The 20,261-nt window shown below is 43.0% G+C and overlaps 1 protein-coding gene across 1 annotated transcript; it reads right to left on the bottom strand.

Moving 5' to 3' along the window:
- Positions 1–11,795: 11,795 nt before the first annotated feature.
- LOC6553406 (Fanconi anemia group M protein homolog) lies at positions 11,796–16,997 on the bottom strand. Its single transcript, XM_026984024.1, has 6 exons — positions 16,814–16,997; positions 16,413–16,758; positions 15,415–16,289; positions 12,648–15,299; positions 12,380–12,591; positions 11,796–12,325 (listed from the first exon to the last, which is right to left on the bottom strand). The coding sequence occupies exons 1-6, from the start codon at positions 16,886–16,888 to the stop codon at positions 12,004–12,006; spliced, it is 4,482 nt and encodes a 1,493-aa protein (XP_026839825.1). The 5' UTR covers positions 16,889–16,997; the 3' UTR covers positions 11,796–12,003.
- Positions 16,998–20,261: the final 3,264 nt, after the last annotated feature.

Genomic DNA, 20,261 nt, shown 5'->3' with positions numbered 1-20,261 from the left:
ACCTTAGATAACTATTCCGAGATTTAAGGAAGTGATCACAGTCTTTCTAAACTGCAGAAATGTTCCTATATACGCGTATGCTAGCAATTGTATATTGTTCTGCTATGTTCAATTATCTAAATGATCTTTATCTTTAATCACAACTTGATTATTTCCAACATTCTGATAATACAGCAATTGAAACATAAATTACTTGAGAGCGGGCCGCAGTATCACACCGTTCACTTGGCATTTAAGCCGAGTAAGTAACGGCTAGAAGCAACGGCTGTAAATATTCATTTCAGCACTTAACTGGCCATGTTTCTGTGTCAGACACGCGCAAAAAATCATGGCCAAAAATGAAGAAAGGCAATTACTGCATATTCCATTGCCAAGGCACACAAGGCACACAAAGCACACGCACACCACATCCAGTGGAAAGGACTCTGGAAAAAGTCACGAGGCGAACTCCATTTCTCCTCGTACCGCCTCGCAATGACATTGTTGCTGTTGGTAGGCCTTGTAGTCGGCTAATTGGATTTCATTTGGGCAGAAACAACGCAGGAACAATTGCCGCAATAAAGGCAACAAAGACGGCAACAACTGCGCCCCTTCCACGGCAATTGTAATGCAATTTTAATGCAAAACGAGAGGCGGCCAACATTTTTATTGCATTTTTACTTTTATTTCACTTAATAGCAGGCAACAACAATAACTGCAGCGGCAGCAGCGACGAGGAATTGGTGCTTGGTATGAATACGAAATGATGAGGCCCAGACCACCACAGCGCACTCATGCAGGGCAGGAGGAGGAGGCTGCTGGTGGTTCTGGTGGTGGTGGTGGTGGTTCCGATGCCAAGATGAGAACGAGATGACGGTGGGCGATGGGCGGTGGAAAATTAGTATGCAGCAGCGCACTGCAGTCGGGTGGCAGACAAAACAGCAACAACCAGAACAGAACTTAGCCTAAGTGTATCTACACAATCACTGGGAGGATGAGTTGTGTCTCTCAGAAAATACGTGAAATTCAATTAACATTAAATCAGTTTACGGTTTGTCAACTTTCCTGTTTCTAGCGAGTTGTTCCATAATTAAAATATGATTTTTAACTTACCCCTTAATATATTTAGTTGGAGCTCCAATAAGCCCAGCTATATATGGATATGGACAGCTGTTCTTGCTGTCGCACCAGGCGATTGATACTATAACTCTTTGGGAACTATAACGTTTCAGAGTTGAAGAAACCCGGAAAATCAATGTGTTAAAAAGTGTAAACTACATTTTCCCAACTTAACCGGAATAAATGCCCCAAATCGCCTCAGTGTATGCACTGTAACTGGTGCAGCCTCCGGTTCAGTTGTTGCCACTTGACTTTATTGGCAACTTCATGGAATATTCAGCAGCAAAGTTTTGCGCAAGTGCCTCCGAATAATACCGCCCCAGGAGTCGCTCCGCCGCTCGAAATCCTGGCAGTGCTGCCTGCCTCATTTGGTATGCATTTTTATTTGGCTCATATACAAATGGCGGAGCACGGCGCGACTTTGGTTCGCTGGCGGGGCGGGGATGTGGTCCAGATTGGTGTGACAGCGGAGCTGCCGGGGGGTGGCGAGCTCTGCAGACCAAGTGTCACTTAAAATGCCAATACTGATTATGGCCAACTCTTGCGCTCCCTCTCTGGCACAAGCCAGCTGTCTCACTTCCGCTCAGGACGGCGCAGCAAGGACTTTATGTGCGGTCAGGGCTCGGCTATTATTGGTGACAGTTTTGCCTTTATGGGCATCTAAAATGCACACATGCTCGGGAAGACTTTGTATGAATACCGAAGATATCGCCGTGTACGGGTAGTGATGGTTCACAAGCTACTCAAACAGAATACATATAAACGAACACCTTTCTACCGTGACTCACAAAAAAAAGTATCTACTTTCAAACTTTTAGGTTTTTGAAATCGTATTTACAACAGCTTTCCGAACATTCTTAGTATCTCACTAAATAGAACCTTGCCATCACTGCTTTCAGTATCCCGAAATGTGGGTGGTTCATTTTGGTGATTTCCCTCAACGCAAGGAGAGTGCTTCCCTTGGTGAAATCGAACTTGAGCTCCGTTCTAGAGCAAGGCCGTCGTGATTGCTTTTTGAAACTCGATCCGTCTGTCCACACTTGACTTCGATTAGGCCAGGCTGCCCAAAATGGTCGGAGAGCCCAATGCGTGTGTTTTTGTTTTAGCCAATTGGCCACACAATTTGCCAACCAATAAATTAACGCATCAATAATTGATCAGACTTGTGGCCCGAAGTAGGTGTGGTAGTGTGTGTGGTGTCTATACTTTGTCCAACTTCATGGCGAACGGGGAGATGAGAACGGCGCCCCACGTCTCTGGTAATTTGGCTCAAACGAGCGCCTAAAATCAGCAACTGTGGTTTCTTTCTTTGTTCTTGCGGCTGTTAGAGGAGAAGATTTGTTGGAGCAAATCTTGCAGAGTAAAAGGGTGTACCCTATTCGTTGAAGCAGATAGAAGGAAGTGTTTCTGGCTCGGTAAGTACAGTATCACTAGCCGAGTCGATCTGTCCATATCCTTCTGGCCGCATAAAAGTCGAGATTTCCGGAACTAAGAGCGCTACATTGTTGATACTAAGCCTGCAGATTCCATAGAATCACGATTGTGATTCTTTCCAACTTATTTGGAAATAAAGTCGAGTAAGTGGCCTACAGCCTGCTCTCAAGTATTTGCCTAATAACACTCTAACTATTGTTAGTACTGTTATTAAGTCGAACTGGTTTATAAAAAACATGATTTTAAGTAGGAAAAGATATCGCAATACGAAATGACACTAAAATCTGTCCTAACATAAAAAGGACCACGAGCAGCTCAATTAAACGAGGTCCTTAATGTAAAAAGTTCGTTTCGTAAATTTTCCACCCAGAAACGGTATGGGGGTTCCAAAGCCCCTTTTATTGCGCTTTGACCGTAAGTGTGCTTCTAATTAATTTCGCACCCACTCCAATCCCCTGGATTGCCAAGGAGGAGCTACTGATTTTATGCAGCGCACTCTGCCACTTATGTACGCTGATGTAACCATATACAAATACATGAGCTCATGTTTGTTGCATGTATATGGGCATTTTTAATAAGTAACTGATTTCCTTCACGCATTTTCTTCTCACAGGCGCACAAAAGACTTTTCTCCTCCGTTCACCCCAGGACTTTCCCCTTTCACCAACGCGCCTCCTGGAATTCTGGCCCATTTGGTGGGTGCTGTTTTAGCCGTTTTATAAATTAAATATGCCCGTGCGCAGTTCCAGTCGAGGATTTGGGCCGCAAACGCGAATTTGGCACAGTTTTGGGTCGTGTTAAATGGGTTTTCTGCGGGGAAACTGTGGGTAATTGTGTGGGAGTTCTGATTGCGATTGTCTGGATGGGCGACACACCGTTAAGCAGTTCATTTGTAGGCAATTTTCGTATGATTACGAACAATTCCCGCACTCTCCTGCGATTAGCTCCCGAATTTATGGATACTTTGCAATGGGGAGCCATGATTTTTATTGTTTCAAGTGCCTTGTCGGGTTGGGATTGAAACTGCGGAGGGGTTGGTTTTGCAGGGGGTGAGTGATATGTGGGTCATAAATTCGGCGAGTGCGTATCCGTTGTATGCCAAAAATTAATTAGCTAACAGCACGGTGTTTGGTATGCGGTTAAATTTGTTTCCATAACAAGCAGAAACTCTCTTTTCTACAGCCCAATTCCAAAATATGTTAGTCCATTGAACTAATTTTAATAATAACAGCTCTTTTAGCTTCACATTGAGGAAAATATTCAAGTTTTACTATCGTTTCGCCACATAAAAATAATTAAATAAGACACGCTCGTAAAAGCCGAGCAAAACCGTGGTGCTGGCAACTCGGAACTTTCGTTTAGGCCATCTTGGACTCAGGCGTCCATAAAATGGCTAAACAAATGCCTCCACCGACGGCACAGATGCCGCGCAGACATTAGATATTTGAAAGCAAATTATAACACTTAAGTGGCTTTCAAATGCGGATCGAAAAGTGTCGCTCGATGTCTTTCCTGACTCTGGTTTCGAATCAAAGCTTCTACAACCCGTTTCACCGTGATTTGCATATACAAATTGGCCAAATGCATTTAATCGCCGCGATCGGGCTACAAATATTAAGCGGACACCTCCCTACACAGCACGATTATCTCAACTACCCCAGTTAATTGCTTAATTTGTTGAGACACACTGCTCAGGCCCTCAGGGCATTAGACCGGCCATTGGGAACTTTTATGATTCCGATTCCGACCCCGAGCCCGACTTCCCAGCGACCTGGGACCTGGGACCTTCTACCTGCCCGCGTGCCGAAATATATGCATTTCGGCTGAATGCATATGCAATGGGCATGAGTCATATTCGATCTTCTGGGATGCAATTTGCTTATCGACACTCCGAAACGACTCGACTCGACTCAAATGCGTGTCTCCTGGCGGTGGCTTCAATAATTTTATTGGTAAGGCCTCGTCGACGGCGACGTCGCTGCAATCAATTAGCATTGTGACCTGTTTCTCTACCGCTCCCGCTCCCGCCGCCGACCAGCCCCTCGCCCCTCGCACTCTTATCACTTTGACGCGCTTGTTAATGAACGAGCTGAGGCTGAGACCGAGCCTACACTGCGAGAAATGTGCAACCGAGCTTGGAAATCCCTGTAGAGAATATGATTATCAAGAGATAATAGGTAGGAAAGGAGTTGTTGGACTTAAAGTGTTTCGAAGAAACTTCCTCGACCTTTCACCCTTTCTTTGAGAACTGCAATGACTTGAGTTATTTGAGGCAGAAACTGGAGATCAGCTGAGTTCTCTCAGTGCACCAACTTGAGGGACTCGGGGTCGAGATTCCCCTGGAGTGGCTTTTCGTTCCGTGCCCCACCGCTCATATTTTGATGCATCGATCTGTGAGCGACTTTGTTTTGTGCTTTTGTTATGATTATTGTTATGGCGCCGATTTCTTAAAAGCTTTTTGCTTAAAACGCATTTTAAATGTTAATTAAAATGTGTTTATTTCTTCGAGCAGATCATTAACAAGTTTCTGGCCGAGGTGTTTAATATTTAATTTGGGAACTCATGCTTATTATTCGATTCACCTGGGACGGCGCTGAAAAATGAGTCGATGAGAAATTATAAAAAGTTCGCAACTGACAATGAACCAAAAATCAAAAATCATTTTTCAAATGGCTTTGCAGATGCAAATTAGCGTTTTCCATTTATTTTTTCTACTTTTCTGACATTCTTTTCCCGTTCCGGGTATAACAAATGAAAAATTTCATCCTAGCTGGCCGTCTGTTCCCAAAACAATTAAAAACGGCAAAAAGGATGCCGGGTTGGCCGGGATGGCCGGGATTGCCGGGATTGGGTCGTTCATCATGTGAAATGCACTTCGGTGGAAATGGAAAAGCTCCGCCGGAAGCGGGATTGTCTGGAGAGAAAGTGGAAGGCGGGGAGGGCCGTGAATCACAGTTCATTAATTTCGAATGGCCTCAGCCGGGAAGCCTCGTCCAGGTGTTGGGCAATGCATCCAGCGGTCTGCAGCCCGGTCTGCGCCAGAAAATCGCCTTGGCCAACTGACAAATGAAACTTGTTTGCTCCTCCGCCGAGTCCCAGAGCTCTTCCAAGTGGGAGTTGCACGATGTGAGTGGGACTGCAGTCCGCGGCTAATGGCGATAGAACCACCTCGGAGTTGCGCCAGCCTCTGGCTCTTGAATATTTCAAAATGGCCGTCCTGTCATTAGCAGAAGAATGATGAACTTTGAGTCAGCGGGTTCCCAAATGGGTATAGGCTCATTTCCGATGGCCCTCATTTGTTGGCTACGTAACTCGAAGTACGTGCATAAAAATGGTGTTTTTATTTAACATTAAACAGTTGAAGTCGTGTTTTTGAAACACCTTAACATTCCATGCTGTGAAATGTTTGCATAAATCAAAATGCTATTCGACTCAAATTAAAGTGAGCATAAAACCACTACATTTGTTGTGTTTCTTTTTTGTCAAAATGCAATATTTATGATTACAATTCGAAAGGGCTTTCAAACAGGGGCAGCCTAAACTGCCATTCGGACCAATATCTTTGTGCCACATCGACGGCTGAGTGACAAAGCTTGATGAATGTCTGTGCAGGCGTGAGATGTCGTCGAACCCCTCCCTCAAAAGTAGCCCCTTCAGCCAGCTCATATACCATTTTCCGTTGCCAAGACACTGCGATTGGCCAGCTTCCATTACACCCACACTCCATCCAAGTCCGACGTCGCCGTCCTCCAATTGCCCACTTAATGGATCGCAAGCGCAGTTAATAACTCTCCAAGAGAAGGCAGTAAAACTGTGCCAGCTTGGTAACTCCAAATCGGATTCTCGAGCCGAACACGGGGGCAATTAAAGACTCAACCGCAAAACCGTTGTTAATGACAGCCGGAGGATGGGGACTGGGTCCTGTCCGGTCCAAAGCTGACCACGTGTGACAAATTGACGCTTTTTAATTTTGCCTGCACCCACACCACCATTACCACCACCACCACCACCACCAAACGAAAAGTGCCACACGGATCCTGCTCCGCCCTCCGGAGTGCCAAGTTTTTAGCTGATTGATGACACCGTTGTGGTTGTTCTTGTTGCTCCATGTGCCGCTGATGCTGGTGCGGATGCTGATGCTGATGTCTTTAAAAAGGTGTTTTCATTTTGCATGCGAAAACAGCGACCTGATTAATTGCCTCGCACAATTGAAAGGGGTAAGAGGAATCAACATGGACGGTGACTCTGCACTGGAAACTTTTTGGTTTTGCACAGAAGGAGCTCAATGACAAAACGTAACGTTATAAAACACGATTTTTAACCTTTTAAAGGCTGGATATTACTCAATATAAGCTTATAGTTCTGAAACTATTACCTTTAAATGAAAAAATGGTAACCTCGCACTATAATATACATGTAGTATAATGATGCGTACGATTAATTAATTCAAAAATTTCTTGAAAGCATGCACTTGAATTGCATTTCCTTTATAAAAACAACGAAACATTAAAATGCATCCTTTTTCCGCTCTGTGCATTTGTTTAACAAATGATGTGCATGTCTGGTGTGGCGATAAGTAGCCAGCGAAATGCAGTCGGGGCTCATAATAGAGTTGAAGTGGCGCTGGGACTGCGAGCCAACCAAATCAAAATGTTAATGACACTCTCAATACAGTTATCACGGCAAGGCTCCAGCTGCAGGAGGAGCAGGAGGTCGGGTCTCGATGGAGACCGAGATGGAGACGGAGTTGGATACCTGGCCACTTGACCGAGCCTCTTAACATTTTTGCCATACCCATCCGCGTCGTTGCTGTTAAGTTGTCATTTCCATTATGACCATGTCGCTTTAGCATTTAACAAATAGTTGAGACATTTACAAGCGGCGATAAGCGGGCACACGGAGCGTATACTCATCGTTTCTGGACGGGAATGGGAATGGGAACGGGAACGGGAACGGGAATGGAAATGGGCACTCCAAATGCTCGGCGATTTGTGTTAATGTATTTATGCCCGAGAGCTAATTGATGTCGCCTTTATGTGGCGGGCAGCGAATTTAGTATTCATTTGGCCAGCGTCTCCACGCCTGTCGCCCATTAATCAAAGACAGCGGCCATAAAGCCTCGTAAATATGTGAGCATCCAGTCGTGGCCCACACAAAGTCCAGTCCATAATTGCCTGGCGCTTTTGACAAGCCAACACGATAATATGACAAGAGCAGTCAACGACTCACCAGAAAAGTTATCACTGGGCAGCGAAGACACAAAGAACTGCGTACCGGATGTGGATGATGCGCTTGGATGATCGGCTCTGGCCACGATTACCACGGACCCTCGGCCTCCAAGTAATGTGTGCTGACAAGCCACTAGGCGACCAAGCTCATGAATGAAAGCCGAGAAAAATTGTAAAGCGATAAAGCCAGCCACACACGGTCGAGAGTCAAACAAAGAAACCTATCGAGAACATAAATATGCATATCGAAAATGGCTTAGACAATATCAATTTGTCAGGAGATATGATAGAGGTCGTGGAGGGAGACCCGCAAGCCTCGATGGTGGGCGTTTCCATTGTCTCACCAAATCACCAAATGGCCAGCGGGCAATTTGAAATCGATTTGTCATTGGGAAGGAATTGAGCCACAGCAACCTTATGGCCTGCACAGAAAAACATTATTGTTATTTTGTAGAGCGGTTCTTGAGCTCTGGGATTACAGATGCACGCTGTGGGGTAGTACCTGGAAATGAAAAACAAATTACAGAAATCATTAAAAGTAGTGCAAGTACTGTGCGAGGATCTGAGAATTTCTTCGAATTTTAGTCCATCATTTAACCTGTTATTACTTGACGCTATCAATGTGTAGGTTCTGTGCTTTTTCTGAGTGCTAGTGCTTCGTCTGCTCTTCATTATAAATCGTTTCCAGCGATCATTTCCGTGAAGCGACTTGGACCTTTTGAGGCAATGCCAATGCCAATGCCAATCAGCGAAAACACTTCCGATGAGATCGGCTGCGATTGCTGACCACTTATTGCAGTTCTCCGGAGAGAAAGAGATAGTTTAGCAGCACGTCCGACGTACACCTTTGCGTAATTCCCACAAAACGTTTTGTTTGAAATTGAAATTGGCTTTGTTTCGCAAGACAATTTAACCGCAAATCGAGTAAAACGATGGGCCCAGCCCCTTTGGGCCGACCGTTTATGGAGCCCAGGCCCAAAGTGAAACTCTGAGAACGCATTCGAAACTCGAGCGCGATTTAGCATACCCTACAAAAGAACGAACTACAAAATTGGACTCGGCGCATCAGGCAGGCACGTTTCGTATTAAGAAAATCGCCGGGGCCGTAAAGACTCCAGGACCGGGTTACAACCTGCAATTGGCTTGGACGCGGCCATGATGGCTATGAAGTGGCCATGTCTTGGACTGGCCATCGCATTCACAGCGAATCAATTTCAAACAGCCATCCATCGTTTGGATCATCAACAAGTCAACGTCATCATCGTCGGGCCAGGGAATTGCTGATTGCCGCAAAATCATTTTTGCATTTCGAGCGGCAACAAAAACTCTTTGAGCTGATGTTGATGAAAACGATTTTAAATTATTTTATTGCAATTGCAAAATGGTATTGCCATTGCCCGCCTGGCTGGCTGAGTTTGGCTCACGGCTCACGGCTTACGGCCATGCCGCATGGCTATATCAATTTTTTGCGCTTTTTCTGTTTTATTGCTACTCCATTAAAATTGAATTGACTTTTTGTTGTAGCTGCTTGCCGTTTCTGTGTCTGTTGTTGCTGTGGACCACGTTGTTGTTGAAAACATAATAATGGTTATTACGTTGAAACGATTGTGCGATTGTTGTTAAATTAAAAATTATTGATTATGCCGCATGCTGCAACGCAAAAATTTTGGTAGACATACTACATAAAATAGGTTTTAAATGCCGATGAGCAGGACAGTCCGGGAACATTAAAATACAGTCAAACTTAATTTTCGAGAAAGTTGGTATGTTGGTAAATAAACCCTTTATGACAGTCGTCATAATCAGTAAGACATATAATTAGAACTTGAGAGTGGCAGTATACTTTTTACTAGGGCTAAAGCCGAAATGTTTAGAAATGCTGTCTGCAGACTCTAGCCGTATAGTGGCGATGGTGTTGGGCAGCAAAAATTTTGTTTATGGTTTAGCACATACCCATTTGAATTATACCGTAACCTACTTGTAGTGTAAAAGATTCGTTGAAAAGTATTAACAGGTAAGATTAGGTAACAGGTAACAGATTAGATATATTCTTGATCAGGATCACTAGCCGAGGTGTTACAGCCATGTCCGTCTGTATGAACCTGTAATCTCGCATATTATAAAGGCTAGAAAGATGATACTGAGTAATCTGTATAAGTCTGTTTCAGAACGTTGAATTAATGTTGTTTTTTGATGTTATTACTATATTTCTTCACGCCATCTGGCGTGTTGTTCGTCCCCACTTTACCCACAAGATGGCGATGTATTTTTCATGATAAAATGACATCCCAAGTGCAACGCCATCTAGAGACACACTTGTACAGTAATATAAAAATATAGTCTGGCAACACTAGAAAAGGAATAATTTCGTAGCGGGCGGAATCAGTGTTACCAGAATTTTGTGTTCTAAAAAGTGTTGGAAAACACTTTTGGAGACATATCGATATGCAAAACTAGTGCACCAAAATCGATTCACCTTTTAGGCGCTCATTTTCAAAAGCTTTTATGACATCTGATTTCGGGTTGTTTTGGAAATATAACAAATATCTATTTATATATCTTTCTTATTTCTTTCTCTAAATTGAGAGCATAAAAATCTAAAAATAGAATTCAGTTGCTTGTGTGGTTGAAAACAGTAAAAAAAAAAGTTGTGCCAGAAGACGATTTTCAGTCCGAAATCAATTTTGATCTAAGAAACGAATTTGATTAATGTTTTAGTCAATTTCGTTGTAATATGAGCTAAATATTATTTAAAAATTGATGCCGTGACTATTATTTTTTTTTAAGAAGTTGTTTTAATATTCTTTAGTTAAAATCGCCGCTCTAATTAGCTACCGTTTACATATAAATATTTTTATTATTAATTATCTGTAATATATGTATTTTTTGGTACCCAGGGAACACCACGGGGAGGACATTACAATTGTAATGTGGTCTTATATTTATATGACCTTCGAGTCGACTTGAAATAATAAATGTTAAACATAAAATATTTCCATGTTTATGTATGTATGTATGTATGTATGTATGTATGTATGTATATATGTATGTATGTATGGATGTATGTATATATGTATGTATGTATGTATGTATGTATGTAATGTATGTGTTACTTGCACAAAGTAGTAAAAATTGTCTTAATTAAAGCCTGAAGAATGTTTAACTTACTGTCGGAACACATAGTTATTGCCGCTTTGAATATTTGCTGAGGAAAAATATTTTCTTGTTGCCCTATAATTCCCAACTAGTTCTAGTGAGGACTGTAAGGCATGTCTTCTAATTTAGAGTCGCAAAATAGTGCAAGTAATCTCCCTTACCGGTCGAGCAGCGAGTGTAGTGCATGTGTAGTGTATGTACCGGTGTATGTATGTAAGTATGTATACATGTATGTATGTATGCATGCATGTATGTATGTATGTATGTATGTATGTATGTATGTATGTATGTATGTATGTATGTATGTATGTATGTATGTATGTATGTATGTATGTATGTATGTATGTATGTATGTATGTATGTATGTATGTATGTATGTATGTATGTATGTATGTATGTATGTATGTATGTATGTATGTATGTATGTATGTATGTATGTATTTATGTATGTATGTATGTATGTATGTATGTATGTATGTATGTATGTATGTATGTATGTAAGTATGTAAGTAAATCGAGTGCAAAGAAATCGTATGGCGTTACGCATCTTATTATTCTAGTGTCTTTGGTGTAACTATTGAGGTCATCAAAGGTTTAGGGATTTCTGTGTAAATTAACTTGCCTGTAAAACGGTTATAGTTTTCCCAAAGAAAAAGCAAATACCATGATAGGTAGAAGAAAGGGTTCCCCGACCCATAGATCATTTAAATTCTTGAACTATTGCAACGACCCCTAATACCCTAAATTGTTTGCAGAACTGCGTAAGATTTTATCTATCAACGCTTCTCAAACAGAGAAGTAGAACAATGATGATACAAAAAAAAAAAAAAAACGCTCTTTACCATACAAATTTTCAGTTATTTTGTTATTTATTTTACGTAAAAAAATTAACCTAGTTAGATTAGTGCCCTTCCTTACGTTAAAACTCTAAGTAACAACAATCAATTGGACTTCTAAAGATCTGTATCACGTATTGACATAAATTTACAAGATTAAAGTAACATTTCCATCAAACGAAATAAAATAGGAATTATCTTAACGAATCACAAATAATTTAATGCAATGGCACTGGAAAGAGGTGACGCTCCTAATCAACTAAAACCACATCATCTTCGTCGCTTGAAGTGCTGATGGTTTGCAATCGTCGTCGTTTATTAGTCGCTGCAGGAGGCACTTTTCCAAGTCGACGCTGCTTTCGTCGCTCCTTTAGAATGCGTTCGGCTTTCTCAAGAGGGCATTCGGAGACATCATGCCCTTGTTCAATCGTGGAGCTTTCATCATCAACGATGAAAGAGCATTGCATGTACTGCGAGGAATCGTCTTCCACTGGCTGAGAAAATATATGGGACTCGTCGCGAAAAACTCGTGGAGGGGGCATCTTGAAGGCACCTGGCCTTTGAATGGGGCTCCTAAAAATAAGATGTGATGTAATGGAACGCTTTTAGAATTCACCGTCGACTTACTTAATTGCACGAAGGTAAATAGCATGAGTGTTTGTATCGTTATGGTCCTCATCATCGCTTGAAGCGATCATAGAGTCCTTCAGATATGTGCCAATGGTAGTTTCCCCTTCTTCATCGTGGTCTGATCCGCTTTTATCAGCCTCATCCAAAATAAAAGAATTGAATTTACTACGTTTGTGTCGAGGTCTCGTTGGAGTCGTAGGCGGATCAGACTGGAAAATATATATTAGATGTATGATAAATTTATAAACTGCAGGTAGAAAAATACCATTTGCGTGTTGGGAATTTGCTCGTATTCATCGGAATCGCAATCCCCTTGGGTTTCCGCAACCTGTGGCTTTGGTTCCTCTTCCTCATCGGAACTTATAACAATCTTGCGTTTGGATGGACGTCGCGCAATAGGGGAATCCTCTTCGTCTTTAGCCAGTGAGACTGAAGTATTTGTTGAAGTTATACGGTGCAGATTTTCCGCAGCTTTAGCCAGACGACCACGTCCCCGCATTCGATTTAAATATAGATCAAAGATGCTTGGGGACTTATCCTGGATCAAGGAATTTGTGCGTTTTCGGTTCTCCGGCGAATTAAGACCTATTGAATTCGGGGGTGGGCCAGGCAAAGCCTTTGCTGCAGTCTTGGCTGCCAATTTGGCGGCCAGACTTCTTCCTTGTGGCTTCAAAGGTGACATGGATTCAGACCCAAAGATATCTGGCGAAACGGTTCGTGAGCCGTTCTCAGGTGAGATCGCGGTACATGAGTTTTTATTCGTTTCTGCACTTGGAAGCAGTATATTTTTCTTCTGCTGGCCTATTAGCTCTAACTCCTCTGCCATTGGCTCTAGAAAATCTTTGAAGCTATCCTTCTTTTGTTGACTTATCAACTCCACTTCCTCTGCCATCGGCTCTAGAAATTCTTTCAAGTCTTCGGCCGTTAGATCCAGTGCATCATTGTATGTTGTTTCTTTCTGCTGGCTGTTGTTCTCTAATTTCTCCGCCTGGTGATCTTCAAAGTTTTCTTGTGTCTTCCTCTTTGTCTGGGAGGTTAATTCCAGTTCCTTGTCCATTGGCTCTAGAAAAGCATCCAAGTCGATATCCAAATCATCAACAACGGATTCCGCCTGCATTTTCAGATTTGAAGAGCACTTAACTTCTACTTTCGTCTCTTCTATGCTCATTGGATATATTTCACTACTTTCATGAACAGGACAGTGGTTCGATTCACCTGAAGATTCTGCAATGGGAATGGGAGTTGATCTTTGACTTTCTTCTTCGGCAGGAAAGTGACTTGCCTCAATTGTAGACTCTTCGATAGGAATGAGTGTAGATCTTTCAGTCGCTTTAATCTTTAAAATCGATTCACTAGCGCTCATCAGGGAATTTAAGCGACCCAAGTTGTCCCCTAATTCGCTGGCTTCCATCCCGGAATGATACTCCTCTTCAAACTCGCCCTGCAGTGTTTCAAACTTTAATCTGCTCAAGGGTTTAACCCTCAGCGGCGTGGAGCTATGGGGGGCAACATCCGCGGCTGATAAGTTCAATTGCTGGCTTAGGTACATGGACTCGCATTTCACGTCTGCATCCTGCTGCTGCCACTCCTCTTCTGACCAGGAAGCTTCAACGCCACCCAGTTGCTCGTTTACTGTGGCATCCAGATTTCGAACCTCAAGTTTTTCCAAAAGATCTTGCTTCAGTTCAAAATTGTCCGAGTTCAGGCCTTGCTCATTCAGACCTTCGAAAATCTTTTCACAAATCGTATCGAACTTTTTCGGACTATAAATAGGATTCTTTTCATATCTGAAGCTAATCTCAGCTCCACTATCATCCTCTTGGAGAAGCTCCGTCATTTGGTCCATTCCGTCGCAAATGTCCAGGAGCAGTTGATAATTATTTCTAGTACGTCTTTGTCGACTATTTAGGCGATCATCAGCTATATTCAACTCGCTCTGGACTTGCATCTTTGAATGTGTTTCCCTCACGAATTCGGGATTATTTTTTAGTAAGTAGAGCTTTATTTGCCTGGGTAAGTGATCGTCCTGCAGATGACTTATAAGATCCTGGGAGTCCGAAACCAATGGTTTGTTGGACTGCAGAAGGCGAGTGAGTTTTCGGAGGCGTTGCACATCTTCCTGACTGCTGGTTAATGTCGAGCTGGCTTGAGACTCCCCAAAGAAATTCTTCAGATTTACGCTGCGCCGTAGGACTTGCTGCATAACCAACTGCTGGGACGCTTCGCTTATTTGGTACGGCTTTATTCCCTGCAATATTCCGTGTTGACTTTCCGTTGGAGCGCTTGCTTTTATATATTTGTGTAGGCTACCAGACTTTGCAATTGGTTGCTTCCGCTTCCGGACTTCTTTAATCTTGGCTAATGACTTTGGCTTGGGGTTCTCCTCAACGACTGGCTCCATGTGCTTCTCTTCGCATTTCGGTTGAAATTGTGATGGCACCATTCGAGGATTTTGTTCATAAAGCGACAGTTTGACAACAGATGAATTCAATAGCTTCTTGTTAATCTGATCCTTGTTGGCCAGAACATCCTTAAGCACCTGCTGTTCTCGTCCCTCGGTCACTAGCATAACCACCTCTCCATTCTTCTTCCTTCCAGTCCGCCCAATCCGCTGAACGAATCTAGTGGGATTAGAGCTACAAATGTCGAAGCACACAATCATCTCCACCTCGCCCACGTCTATCCCCTCCTCTCCGATCGACGTGGCCACCAGAACGTTGCTAGTGCCGGATCGAAAGTCGGCCATTATCTGCAGCTGCTGTTTCTGGGTGAGAGCGTAGCTTGCTCCAACTGTGCTGCCCTGGCCAACAAAGCAGCGCGGTCTGAGCAGCGGCCTGTGTTGAAGGAGTAGACGGTGAATCAGCATCACGGACTCACGGTACTCGCAGAACACAATGGCGCGGGAATCGGCGTTTGCCTGTTACGGAAAATAATTGCATTAGAAAAGGAATATGTTTATAGGCTTCATAGGCTTCGCAACATGCAGATATTTTTTCCGTTTCCTATATCTTATCGATCATTATTGCCCCTACCTGAAAGTGTTGGACCAAAACCTGGCGCAACTTTTCGTATTTGGCATGTCCAAAGTCTAGATCAGATGGCACAGGCGGCACTTCTCCATTCGTCATGGCATGAGTGGTGTAATCTAGGGGGTTGGCGCCGAGTTCTTGGCGCACCTGCTCCACTAAATTCCTTAGATCTCCATCTCTGGCCAGTACAAATTTCTCTCGTCCATTCTCGGCTGCATCAAAATTGTTGACGAAAACGCGCAGACCGTGCCGCTCCATTAGTTCCAGCGAGTGGTACATGCTGATGCACATGGCAAAGTTGCCCGTTATTATATTGTGATCCGGATGCCGCTGGCCTTGCGCCGATCGTTCGATAAAGCTTTTCTGCTCAAAGAGCAAACTGTTTTTGCTCACGTTCCCCTTGTTGCCCTTAAAAATGTCATATTCTATAAGCTGACGTAGGTATGGTTCGATGATCTGCAGCAATCGTTCTCTCGGCTCCTTGATTCTCTCCTTCAAGGAGACCACTATGGTTCGAATAGTCCTCCTGTGTATGTAGGGCTGCACGTCGATCGAAGTGTCCCAGCGCACTTGCAGATTGGATATGTATAGATTTTGGCACACAGCTGCCACATCTTCCATAGTTCTTCCCGGTGTAGCGGACAGAGCCAGTATTCGGAAGTTCCTGTTACGCGCCATCAGGCAGTCGGTCACTTGGGTGTAGGCATAGCGACCTTTGGCCCGGTGCGCCTCATCCACCACTATCAACTTGATGGACCCAAAGGGAAAGTTGGATCCGCCATCAGCTGTCAACATGTCTGAGTGCACCACCTGCGGCGTGGCAAAGAAGACCCGTTTAGAGTCCCACAGCTCAGCTCTTTTGGGTCGAGGAAGTTGGCCTGGAACAAAAATAGAACTTATTGTTTTGGGTTCATAGTTTGTTAAGGCCGTCGCCACATTTTACTTGCTATGTCATATGACCCGGCAAGCAGTTGTAAATGAGCCTCCTTATTTGAACTGACCTGTCAGTTGCACCGTATCTGCGGATGGGAAAGGCATAATCTTCTGGGATGCGTGGATCTGCTGCGAGACCAATGGCCTTGTGGGTGCCATGAACACGATCTTTCCCTTTGGATACCACCTGTAGAAGTTGTACATCAGCACAGCCGCAATGAAGGTCTTTCCCAATCCCGTGGGAAGCACCACCAGGGTGTTTTTAAACAGCGCCGACTGGACGATGGTTTGTTGATAGGATCGCAGGGGCAGGTTGTTTGGATATATCCAGTTGTGTCCAGCGGCCATATCGAAGCCCTCACATGCTTCGTCGGAAAGTTCCGGCTGTGGGTGCCCCTCTGTTCCATCCGCTTCCTGAGGATCCAAACTTTGAGAGACTCCTTGTTTGCAGGAAAATTCAAGTAAATACCTCGGTCTTCTGCTCTTCGTGCATCGCCAAGGCCGCCACCAGGTCGTCGTCGTCGTCGATCCAATTCACATCCATGATAGCAACAATCTTTTGAACTGGTCGAAGACGATCTACATTTTGTTTTGAAAGTGTTTACATTGTGTTTACAACATAACATTCCGTTAGTGATGAGCTAATCGTTTAATGTGGCGTTGCGCTGAGACGCGCGCTATCGATCATACAATTCGTGACACGAAAACTTATTTTTTCTGTAAATTCCAGTGCAGCTATGGTAATACAATTTATTACAATACAAAACTAAATAAGCAGTTTAGTGTTTGATTCGCATAACATTTTTGTTAGCTATCTAAGCAAACTTAAAGCGGCTTTTCAGCGCGCGGTTTCCCCGAGCCATTAAACAGTGCTCTAAAATGACTGCAGATAATAAAGTGGCAGCACTTATCCAGATGGCGCCACCTAATTATTATAACACCTATTCAAATAAAAAAATGCGCCAGTTTCAAACTGTGAAGAAGTATTTTTTTGAGTAAACTAAACAACTAAGTTGCTGCGTGAACAAATGACAATAGTGGATTTAAATTAAAAGAGCTCTTTTAGCGTTTTAAATAAGCAGTGTCAACACCCTTTGCGTGGATAATTTATATTGGTGAAAAGTAAAATGACGAAATCCTTACGAAAACGCAGACCTCACAATTTGCCCGGAAATGTCAAGCCCCATTTAATGTCGCCAGTTCGTAATTGGGCGAATACACCGCGTGCTTACAGATTGCTTGAGTACTTTTCGCGATATTTCTGTCGTAGATGTTCTGATTGTCTTAAATTAGGCGCTTCCAACGAATGCTCGTACAAGTTTTTATTTCCCCAATAAAAAGGCTTGGCATTACAAGAAAAGCATTAAAGACGTAGGTACATATATCATCCAATCTTAGAATGGATTATTAAAAGATTGTTAACGATCGAAGAAATGGTACTAAAACTATAGCACTTTGGTAAACTTAATGTACAAACCGAATAATAAATAATTGGAATAATATACTTCCTGTACTGAACTTACCCTTTAAGCTGAAGTCATTCCACAAATCCTGCTGATGAGGGAAAATGATAATTAGCAAGCACATACACTTGGCCAAGTTTGACGGAAAAACATACGTAAATAGTCGCAATCTCATTTCAAAATCTCCACGTTATGAGCATTGACCGTGAGCGGGGGAATCTGAGTCCGGGTGGTGGATGTCATAGCCCACTCCCGCGGAAAAGCACGAGCACCGGAGAGCGCTCCGAAATGTAATTACATCGCATTATTTGTCATTCCGAGCAAATGAATTGAAACAAATTTAGTGTGACAAATGAATTGTTCACTTATGTACGTAAATTCGTGTGTTTGTTTGTAGCGCGGGGCAGGGGCCTGGGGGCTGTTGCTGGGGGCGGGGCACCCCATTCGCCAGCCACCGTGAGCTGGGACAGAAATACATGGGTACACGGGAACACGGGACACACTCAATTTGCTGGCTCTCTAGTCAATTTCATTTCATTTGCATGAAGTTCTCCCTCTCTTCGGGGCTCCCTCCCCATATAGACAATATACATATGAATGTATCTTGGTGTGCGTGCTATATCTGTGGGATATCTGTGGGTATCTGTGGGCCATGCCTTTTGCCTAATTCGGCTTTATGAGCCATGTCTAATTACCAAATGAATTGTGCAATTATTTATTTTTGTTTATTAATTGGCTGCCGCTTTAATGAGCCTAATGACCAGATATCTGAGCGTAGATTCGAGTGTCCTATAGGCACATGTGATGAGTCACAGGTTATAGCGATGCCCTGCCCGACATGGCCGACATAAATGTCATGACTTATGCGAAGTGCTCCGATGCGATGCGATGCGCTGCGGTTGCCATACCCTTCTCGACTCATCGACTTATCTCCGACGACGCCAAGTCGCCAAGTTACGAGTATTTGCGGTTACCATCATAACGAGCACTCTCCATACAAAGTTGCCCAAGCGGAAGCAGCCACCACGGAAAACCAGGCCAGAAAGGGCCCAGACCCATTTATGCAAAGTGCTTTTAAGCGGGGTTGGAGTGATCCGAAGGGTCTTCACTCCGGCTCGAACAGTCACTCAAAAAAAGGTGTTAAGAAAGCCTTTTATGAATAACCCTTCAGATGACTATAATATGGCCTAACAAGAAAATGTTGCAAGAATGTAGGCAGACTTACTTCTTATTAAATTACAAATATGTAGTTTACTCATTTACGAGCACAAGTATTTTGATTAATTTTCCAAGGTTGCTGTGCTGGCATATGTATGTATGTAGGAATCATTCTAAGCCTCTTGAAGGATGCATCTCCAGCTCGCAATGCGCAGTATCTCTCTGGCTTGAGCAACTCATTAGCACTTATTAAAACTAAGTGCTGGGACCTCGGGCGGAAGTGGGCCTGGATTTGCGGTGCCAGTTACAATGGGCTGGCGACAGCTGCGCCAGTTGGTAATCAACGTTTCAGCGATTGTCTACCGCAGTTGCAGTGCCATCGAGTTGCAGTTGCGTCGATTATGGGGCTTCAGCGGCATTTCGCCGGTTGCAAGCTCCCAGCACTCAGAATTCAGCGGCGCGTGTCGCCAACAGACGGACAAACAAACAAATGGAAAGACAAACTAAGCCAAATGCAGCTCAAAATGGCTGGCAATTATCTGGGCTGCCATATTTGTTTCCCCGGTTGTTGCCGGGCAATAAAACATTTCGTTTATTAGCCACCACCCGAAGTTATTCTATGTGCGAGGATAACTTGGGCTACACTGAAAAAATATATCATTATAAAGTATTTTATGCAAACAAAGGTACAGAGGTGTATAACTTAAAAGGGAGAACGCTGTAGTCTAGTGTCGCGATTATTAGGTACCCGTTAATAGGAAAGCAGATATTGATTACTTCTAATAGTATTTTTAATATAGTTCGAACTGAACAATTTTTGGTAAGCTAAGCCAAATTTCACATCTCTATATTTTATTACATACTTTTATGGAATATTTATATTAATATTTTTAATATTGTTATTATTTCCAAACGCTTTTTTTTGATGACTTTAATCCTGCTATATTTGCTAAATCCTTTTAATTTGTGTTCTAAAACTACAATCCTTTGAAGAATTCTATTGCAATTTTACCGTTATTAATAAAGTTTTATTATTTTGAGCATTGCAACAATTAGATAAATCTGACTTTCGACGGACTTATAATGTTTTTTAACAGCAATTGATTTGGGAATACTTTTCGCATTGAAAGCTTTTGACTAAAGTAATACTATGTTTAGCAACGGCTTGCCATAATTGGTTAAATCGAGGTTGCAAGTAATAATTTTCCCTGTGCAAAGATTGGGAATTTTCATTAGCTGAAATTGCCAAAAATTGCAGCCAAACTTTTGGTTAGCTCGTGTCTGCGGGCAGTAAGT

Source organism: Drosophila erecta, unplaced genomic scaffold (assembly GCF_003286155.1).
Source record: "Drosophila erecta strain 14021-0224.00,06,07 unplaced genomic scaffold, DereRS2 tig00000000-arrow-pilon, whole genome shotgun sequence".
Taxonomy (NCBI): domain Eukaryota; kingdom Metazoa; phylum Arthropoda; class Insecta; order Diptera; family Drosophilidae; genus Drosophila; species Drosophila erecta.
Note: the sequence above shows the minus strand (reverse complement) of the source record. Positions and strands in the feature narration are given on the sequence as shown.

Bases quoted from the DNA above. Each gene is read 5' to 3' on its own strand.
- LOC6553406 (XM_026984024.1), bottom strand. From the start codon at position 16,888: ATGGATGTGAATTGGATCGACGACGACGACGACCTGGTGGCGGCCTTG. The intron at 16,290-16,412 runs GTCAGTTCAAAT...TTTTTGTTCCAG, and splicing joins AGATACGGTGCAACTGACAG to GCCAACTTCCTCGACCCAAA. The intron at 12,592-12,647 runs GTATTTTTCTAC...TATATTTTCCAG, and splicing joins AAATTCCCAACACGCAAATG to TCTGATCCGCCTACGACTCC.